Here is a 9,351-nt window from a genome sequence, read left to right as displayed (position 1 = left end):
TAATGACTCAGTCACATCACACCTCATAAATCACGTCCATGCTGAATGTGGAATGTGCTGAAGAGTGTCTTAATATGTTTTTTGGGTTGATATCATCCAGAAAAAAGATTGGGCTGTAATGAAAATTAAATCTGTGTTGATACACTTTAGGTATATTCTTATTCATTGAAAAGATGGATTTTTGTCTTCATAAACTTCATACACCATGAAACACAGCAGGAATCAGTAAACAAATCCCAAACAGACGGCCCTTTTCGACAGGGAACTTAAATGAAAGTGAAATGTATCTATGTCCTCCTCAATGCCAGACTCCAGTGATGAAAACAGTAATTTTACCTCACTGAACATGGGAGCTGCTGGTCTACTGCTGCCTCAATCAGTTAGTTAGTTAATGTTATTGTGTGACTTTTGTGAACACACACACACCCGATAAAACACCAAAGTCACACAAAAACACAAACAAACTAACTGATCAAGGCAGCAGTAGATCAGCAGCTCCTGTTTACAGAGAGCTAAAATTACCATTTTTGTTAATGGAGTTTAGCTCCAGAATAAGTTTGACTTTTCATTCAGTTTTTAGCAAAAATGCATGTGTTTGGTAAGTTTCGAGCATACAACTGGACAAATTAAACTTGGATTATACTGCAGGAGTTGTGTGAAAGTTTGTAAACATACGTTTTTAAGGTAGTTTTGCTGTTTTTAAGCATGACCCCCAATGACTTCATACTTTATCAAGACTTTCTGGATTCTTCGTCCACCATGGAGGGATGCGAGAAAAACAGTTTTCTTTGCAAATCAAGCCTAACACAGGCTGAATAACTGATATACAAATGGTCATTTAGGGGGCAAAGTATTCTTTTCATTTCAAACTAAAAGTACATTATACACAGATATGGACATCAAGTCTGTCTTTCTCCATGTGTCCATTGGTTGGTAACTTTCCCAGCTATCTCCCCCCTGCAGGCTGACAGGCCTCCATGTCCGCGGCTGCCCAGATCCCAGGACATCAAAGGGCTCGCTGGAGAGCTCGGGGTGGGTGATGGAAGAGGCACCAGTGTCGGAGGGGCCACGAGGAGCTTCCACGGGTTCCCATGGGAGAGCTGGGTCCTGCAGGTCGATGTCCTCTGCAGCGGGATGGCTCCTCTCATCTCCCAACAGCAGCTGTCATCGACGGGTTTAGAGCGAGCACCGAGACCCTTGTGGTGGTTTGACACAAGCCCAGGTTCCTCTGTTTCAAAGAGAAGGCCCACCTTCAGATGAGACCCAAGTCTGAAAGAGGAGCTTAATCACCAAGGTAACATGTATGTTGGTACCCCTGACCCCACACACACACACACACACACATGCACTGTCCTCCAGTGAGAGGCCCTCTGGATGGCGGAGGATAATACTAGAAAAGCATGGATTGAGGTCAGTGTTGTTTTGATCTCATGTACCTATCTGCTTCATTACCTTTAAAGCTAGAGAGAATTTATGGGTCCACCCATGCTGAAAGGAACATTTTACTTGAATTTGCTTTTTTTCCAAGACACAAAAGGATGGATTTAAAGCCTGGAAGCAAGCCCGGCTTTGTCCAAAAGTGAAAAAAATTACACCTTTCAACACCTCTAACTCTGACTGATTAACACGTTGTATCTCTTTTGTTTAACTTGTATGGAAAGACAGAAGTGAAAACAACAATTTGTGGTTTTAAGGAGGGTTACGTGTCGGCATTAAATTACAAAGAAACTGTTTTCTGCAGAAGAAACAGTCACCAAAAAAGCTGTTGACAGGAACTGAAGTTCTACAGAAAGATGCAAAATGTTGAGATTTTAAATGTAATTTTTCAAAATTTTATGAGCACTTAAAGGTAACAACCAGAGAGAGACAAGAAGAAAGACATAAATATAGACACAGAAATAGACATAATACGTAGAAACAGAGAGGGCAGACAGATCGAGGCAGACAGTGGGAGACTATCAAAGGTTTCAGCAGTCTGATCTGTAACATGGTTGAGATGGAGGGACAAGGACGCTGTTTGTTCTTTAATCTGCTTTCTCATACCGAGTTACCGCGGCCCCTCGTGGGAATCAGCATCAGTCTGACTGTGGGATCTAACACACAGGTCAAACACAGAGCTGCAAACACAGGACTAAATATCAGCTTCTGGGTATAAAGTCCCATTACAGTGTCAGAAAGAAAGCATGAAATTAGTGAAAAAACGTTACAAGAAAATTACCTGAAAATAAACAAACAGAAAAAAGAACCCTAAAAGGAGTCAAGAAAATGCCCTTAAGAAACTACCACACTACTACTACCACCACATATATATATATATACATATAAAATTAAAAAAAATAATAAAATATAAAGAATTAAAAACAGTTTTCTGAAAATTATTTCATTTTTTGGGTTATAATATCTAATAATTTTCACACAGCTAATTTTCATGTATTTTTACTTTTTTTTTTGCAATTTTTAGGACATTTCTTGCCAAGTTGCTCATTGCCCTCCCCCCATGTTTTCAAAACAAATCAAACCAATTTCCTCTGGTTCTATAGGTTTAAATGCAAAACCAATGTCAATCCAGGATCTAAAGGGTTAAAAGACAATTTCCATTGCTCATACATTGATTTTATTGAGAAAACAACACACAATGACAAAAAAATCCTTTTTTAAATCTGCGATTGTAAACTGTCATGTAGTGAAAGGTACATCAGGCAAACAGGATTGCATTAAGTTTATTAAAAATTATAGCTTTTTTTGGCAATAAAAAGAACAGTGATCTGCCTTAAAAGTAGTTCTTTAACCCACTCTACCAGCTAAATTAAAAGATTTTTACAAAATAAGAGCAAAATTAATTAAAAAAATGCTTTTAAAGCTAATAAATCTCCATTACGAAAAGTCACTGATAAAAATAGAGTAAAAGTGCTCTTGGTTGGGTTTTGTTGTATTGTGCGTTTCTGTCTCATGAATCTCTTCCGCCCTCGAGTGGCAGTGAGTTGCTATTGAAGGAGCAGCGGTGGATGTGTTCACATGTGCTCTGGGTGGTTCTGCAGACAGGTGATGAACTCTTTCACCTCTTTACCCTCAAAGCAGATCTGGTAGACGGCAGAAAACAATGGGAACCTGGAGAAGAAAACAGATTTTTAGGCTTAATTTTCTAGGATGTTTGTTAGAGGACACTGGTCACAGAACAGAGGACAGACAGGTTTTTTAACGTGAGCTCAGCAGGAGGAGGACTGTAGCTGCACACAGTGTTACTTCATTTTAACTTGTAACTTCCCCTCATGTTGCATTAGGATGCTTTCAAGCTTTTCAAGGGCCCGCTTTAATATTACACTCAGTCGTATCGCTCTGCGCGCAAAAAATATATACATTGATATTATTTACTCTACTTTTATTAAATTTATTTTTTCACCAACATCAGTCCCAATCATATATATAAAATAGTCATTCATTTTCCTAATTTTAACCCTTCAAATGCCATGTTTTTAGATGGAAAAAAAAATATATTTTTTTTTAATATACTACATGTTAAGTAGATTTTAATTTTTTTTTTTTATCACAGCCTAGGATATGTCAATAATTAGCAACAACGTTGATATTTATATTTTATACTTGACCTTTTTTTTAACCAACATTAGTCCTAATCATAAATATATAAATATTTATGAATTTTCCAATTTTTAACCCTTTAAATGCCAGGTTTTTGTCATGATGCCACTCTGCTTTTAGATGAAAAAACAACAACAACAAAAAAACACAAAAAGTGAAGAGATTTTCTTTCACTTAAAGTCAAAATAGCATGTATTTTCTCCATGTGCCAATTATGGTAGAAATAACATCATATTAAGGCAAAAGCCCAGAATTAATACAGTGCATGTTTTTATGCTTTGATAGCTGTGGGATCAAAAATTGCAGTTTGAGTGAGTTTCAATGGTGCATTTTTTTGCACTTAACAGTCTGAATTTAACAATTTTGTTTAGATTGTTCTAGTTGAGATCATACGTGCTGGTTGGCCGTTAGTTGTAGTATTTGTGGTGTGTTCCTGTGAAACTTTCTGGCCGAGAAACAGGCGACATGAGGCGACAAAACAGCTGGCTTTTGTTGCCGCTAGTACTTTAAAGTCGGTTTGGTGTGTCTGGGCCTTTAAACAGCTTTTCTAGAATCAAGCGGACTCACTTGTTGACCATGTCCTTCTTTTGAAGGAGCTTGTAGACCTCAGCTGAGGTCTGTGGGCCCTGCAGCTTCTGCCCGTTGAGCATTTCTGCCTCCAGCTCAGCAATAGACTGCAGAAAAACACACACAGGGATAATTTCACATTGTTTTTGAGCAACAAACCATGCTCCAGAGCTATGACTTATCTTTTCAGCAGTAAAATGAAGACATCTAATACTATGCAACCTATCATAACATCATCCTTTCTTATGTGGCCTCTATATTAAATATATTTAAAATAGCTGATGTATTTTTGCAGCTATTTTAAAGGGGCAAAAATGTAAAAGAAAAAATGTGTCTTTGATATTAAGACTTCTAAATACAGGAAAAATAACAACACAAATTGCTATAACTGACAATTCTGAAGTAGTTAAAAAGAAGAAGAAGGTAGAGTTAACAGTAAGGCCAGTGCTGATGTTTATGTCTCTGGCGTTGATGATGTAATGGGACGCACCTTGGACGTTTTGACAAAGGCCTCTGCAACTTTGCGGTTTCGTCCCCCGTAGCAGGTGGTGATGAGGTCGGCCACACCGCAGCTTTCCAGGAAGGTTGTGGAGCTCACTTCGCCTTTGCAGAACAGCTTGGCGAAGGCGACCATTTCCATCAGACCCAGCCTGATCACCGCCGCCTTGGTGTTGTCGCCAAAACCGAGGCCGTCGCAGAATCCGGCACCTACTGCCACAATATTCTGACATGCAAAAATAGACCTTTAATTAAAATACTGAGAGAAGATTTGATGTTTGGAACCTTTATTACTATTTGTATATCAGTGGCTCACCCCGTTTTTTTATGAATTGTAGAGAAAATTGTGTTTTTCTTGCATGTCAGCATTATGAATGAAGAATCGAAAAACACTGAAAATTCTTGACGAATCCAAGTCATAAGAGTCCAGAACTAAAACTGTTTCAAAACACCTTTTTACAGTCTGTTACACAACGTGTGCAGCATAATCCAAGTGTCATTTATGCAGTCGTGTGCTCAGTACTTCTGAAAAAACAATGTATGAATTTTTGCTAAAACACTCAGATTTATATTGCTCTTTTCAAAGCCACCAGACCCCAATAATTTAACACCACTGAGCTGCAGCTGGAGCTGCCTCAGTTAGTGTTTTGTGTTATTGTGTGACTTTGGTGTTTTAAACAGTTGGCTCGGATTCACAAAATTCCCAAGTTAACACAAACTAATGCAGTAGACAGCAGCTCCTGCATTCAGCGAGATTAAAGATTGTTTTTGTCGATAGAGTCTGGTATTGAAGGGAGCCCCAATACGTTCTATTGTTTCGTTTTTTAGCAAAAGTGCACATGTTTAGGACATACTGATCATGGGACTGGATAAATGAGACTTGAAGACTTTACATTCTTTGGCGTGTGAGAAAAACACATTTTTCCTTACAAATTCAACATAACACAGGGTGAGTAATTTATATACAAATGGTCTTCTGGGTGATGAGCTGTTCCTTTAATGAGTAAATAATTACTTTATATTCACAGTATGTTGCTGTATTTACCTTTAGGGCTCCACACAGCTCCACTGTGTCACTCTCCTGAACTACAGTGATGCGGAAGTTGGGAGTCTGAAGAAGCTCTTTGAAAATGAGGCCGTTTGCCTCATTTTTCGCCCCTGTATTAAAAGAAAATTATTAGGAACCAACATGATGTCATTCTATATATATATGTAGTCAGCAAATTTTTTCAGTGTCTAACCGATGGTGGTTTCGCAGAACTTCTCATCTGCCACCTCGCTGGCGATGTTGGCCCCCATCAGGACGCTGACCTCGATCTCCAGTTTCTCTCGGATGATGTCTGAGATGAGTTTAAGCCCATCTGGTCCCTCATCGATGCCCTGAATGAAAACAAAAAAACAATAGAAGAAAGTTTCATTTTTGCCCCGCAGAGCCTTGAGGTACTGGATATTTTAGGCTTTATTGTGGTTATTGTGTTGTGCAACTACAACGTCCCGTGATGTCGTGGCCGCAGAAAAACATAAAGCAAAGTCAGGTGACAGTAATCTGCTGCTTCCCCTTTTTGCTGCGAGGAAATCTGCCATGAAGAACAATAACAGGATCTTACTTTGATGAGTGATATCCCGATGGTTCCCTCCGTGATGTGAGGTTTTATCTGATCACAGAGTTTGCTGATGAACTGGTGCGGGATGACAAAGACGAGGATCTTTGCTCCTTTGACGGCTTCTGTGATGTCGGGAACAGCGACCTGGTGAGGCGGAGTTAAAGAGTGTCAAATCACACGGTACAAATGTGACGTGAGTTTTAATAAGCCCTGTTGACATATCACCGGTTTCCTGCTTTCTTTCCGTCAGTAATTTTACGTATCCAAGTCAAGCCTTGAAATGTATGATCTTAGCTCCCAAATGATTTTTTATTATTATCATTAATGCATTATACAGCAAAAACAGAGCACACATGGGTAATAAACAACCATAATAATAAACAAATATTAAAATGTCAGATTAAATAATTAAAATAAAAGTCAATAACATAGTAAAACAATAATAATATAAAATTATATTTACAAAATTATATATAACAGAAAAAAAACTTTGACAATACAAAACAATACAAGAAAAAAATTTTAAAAATGTTGTCTTCATTAGCCACTTATAATAATATTAAGTGAAAATATAATTTTATTTATATAGTACCTGTCATAAATGAAATGCAGCTCAAAGCTTACAATAAAACATGGGGAAAATATACAATAAATATATATTATAATAATATATACCTCAATATGAAGTAACAAATACTGAACTAAACCATAAAAAATGTAATATATTGTAAATAAATCTCCATATATAAACCTAAAATTTTTATGAAACGTTATTTCTCTTGTAGGACAACGTTTGGTCTCATGCTTTGCATTTCCTGTCATTGAAAGCTTCCTGTATTTTGCAGTTGAGTTATGTATTTGAAGTGTTGCACACAATTTATGTCTGACTAAAAGGAAACTTTCGTTTTAAAGGGAGATAAAGTTGCGTACATGAATGGGTCAAAGTTGAGATGTCTTATCAGAGTAATGTCTTCCTGTTCAAGCAGAACATGTTTCATCACCTGTTGGAACAAGTTGGCTGTCTGTCAAAACTCCCAAAATCGCAGCACTTACCACATTCCTGGGCAGCGTGTGACCCGGCAGATATTTGACGTTTTGGTGCTCCGTATTAATAATCTCTGTCAGCTTTCTGCCATCAATCATTTCTTCGTAAACCCACATGTTCACCATTGGATCGAAGCGGTTAGATCCTTTGACATTGTGCCCGATTATTTTGGCGATGGAGGAGCCCCTGGGGAGAGAAAAAGACATAAGAAGACAATCTGTGTCAACACTTTGACAGAGACATCGCTTTCCGTGCTGCTTTCAGACGCCTTTCACAACCTCTGAACTCTGAGCAAATTGGTGTGATTTGAGCACTTTGGTAAAAGATGTTTCACAAACTGCAACAAATTGGTAAATTTAGAAAATTATTTTTATAAAGCTAGGGGGAAATGTACTGGAAAAATCAAGAAAAAAAACTGGGGAAAACTGTATGTTACAAAATTATCATACTTTCAAGCATTTTTTTCAGGTCTTTTTTTTAGGGGAGGAGGTGGTGAAAAAAGGGTGACACACCTCAAGTAAAGTGCTCCGGAGTCAGATTTTTTTTTTTTTTTTTTTGGTTAAGGAATTTACATTTAACTTTAAATGGTTGTAATTTGTACTTAATTTAAGCTTCAGGGAGGGTCATATCTCAATCACACCTTTCTCTGATAAATAAAGTACAGTTGGGGACAAAACGTCCTCCTGTGAAGAATATGATGATGTAATGTTGCATTGGGAGATCAAAAGCAGTTTTCTTGTACTGCATTCAGACATCTTTCACAAGCATTTAAACCTCGAAAACATGGGGGAAAAAAAACTTGGTAAGATATGTCCCATAAATTGCAAAAACAAAACAACAACATTAACAACAACAAAAAAGAAAAGGTGATGAGGAAATGACCTGACATTTAGCTGGTGGTATTATTACATATTTAAAAAAAAAAAAAGAAAAAAAAAAAGGATTAAATGTCCAGAAAACTACATTATTAATTCTTTGAGGAAGCACAAGCAATTTAAAAAAAAGATAGTTTTTTTTAACAATATTTAAGCTGTATAATAAACTATATATATATATATATATATATACACTAAGTTTCTTTTTTGCAGATTTTCAGATAATTTTCTTGTAACTGTAATACTAATTCCTTGCTCATTTTTTGGCCATTTCTTCTAAAGTTGCTCGTCACCTTCTTTTCATGTTCATGAAAGAAATCAACTGGACGGATTTCAAAGGTTTAAAGTATCCAAAGGTCATTATTACTCATACAGCAGGATAATAAGACTTCCATTTGTTTTTGGTTTTTTTTTGAGCAGTGAACATGTTTCAGCTTGTAGCCTTCTGGCTAAAATGTTCACTGTAAAGTAGGATGGCGGGCTGCGTGTGCGGTACCTTTACTTTGCTTTTTTACGCGAAAAATAAAGATTTTGCATATTGGCACTACGTGTTCCGATCTGCTACATGCACAACCCGCGTTCACTATAGCGTTTGTATGCGACCACATACTAAAAAATAGCGGGTTTGTTTCTGATGCGTGTAAAAGACAGATGCAAAGTTACCAATTTCCAGATCCGACGATGCAGACTTTCTTTGGAGGCATTTTTAAAGCGTAAAATCCTGCAGCTCGGCTGATGTGGAGACCCGTTGTTCTTAGCTATTATAACTTCCTCATACGCCTTGTATATTTCTCCCACCGTTTCACCCCTCCCCTGCGTGTCGCCACTCCTTTTCTCAAGTGGAAATTACACGATAACGCGCTGCAACAAGTCTCACAGCCGTTTTAACGCGTGCTTTCTCCTTTTTCACACCGGTTATATTTACTGCAGGGTTTGCTTTAAATAGCAGAGCGGAGACGGTGAAAGAGAAGGACGGAAAACCTCATGTGTAGTGCATTAACGTTTTACCGGTCATTTATTATTAAGTATTGACAGGAAATATGGAAACCCGCCCTCCACGTCTTCTCTTAGCCAGCCGACGTCAAAACACACAGAATATTTAATGATACTTCCGGTACGTTTCAGAATAATGGTATTCTCTCCCACACCTAGCACTAAACAAACA

The 9,351-nt window shown here is 37.6% G+C and overlaps 1 protein-coding gene across 1 annotated transcript; it reads right to left on the bottom strand.

Moving 5' to 3' along the window:
- Positions 1-2,591: 2,591 nt before the first annotated feature.
- LOC121962731 (glycerol-3-phosphate dehydrogenase 1-like protein) lies at positions 2,592-9,218 on the bottom strand. Its single transcript, XM_042513004.2, has 8 exons — positions 8,850-9,218; positions 7,320-7,497; positions 6,270-6,410; positions 5,904-6,042; positions 5,708-5,820; positions 4,655-4,888; positions 4,165-4,271; positions 2,592-3,108 (listed from the first exon to the last, which is right to left on the bottom strand). The coding sequence occupies exons 1-8, from the start codon at positions 8,888-8,890 to the stop codon at positions 3,012-3,014; spliced, it is 1,050 nt and encodes a 349-aa protein (XP_042368938.1). The 5' UTR covers positions 8,891-9,218; the 3' UTR covers positions 2,592-3,011.
- Between the last annotated feature and the right edge of the window lie 133 nt (positions 9,219-9,351).

This window comes from Plectropomus leopardus, chromosome 24, assembly GCF_026936395.1.
Source record: "Plectropomus leopardus strain MGB_pleo_1.0 chromosome 24, ASM2693639v1, whole genome shotgun sequence".
NCBI lineage: Eukaryota > Metazoa > Chordata > Actinopteri > Perciformes > Serranidae > Plectropomus > Plectropomus leopardus.
Note: the sequence above shows the minus strand (reverse complement) of the source record. Positions and strands in the feature narration are given on the sequence as shown.

Excerpts from the sequence above, each read along its gene's own strand:
- LOC121962731 (XM_042513004.2), bottom strand. The coding sequence starts at position 8,890 with ATGCCTCCAAAGAAAGTCTGCATCGTCGGATCTGGAAATTG. Across the intron at positions 6,411-7,319 it reads ACACGCTGCCCAGGAATGTG|GTCGCTGTTCCCGACATCAC; the intron begins GTAAGTGCTGCG and ends CCGCCTCACCAG. Across the intron at positions 5,821-5,903 it reads GTTCTGCGAAACCACCATCG|GGGCGAAAAATGAGGCAAAC; the intron begins GTTAGACACTGA and ends CTTTTAATACAG.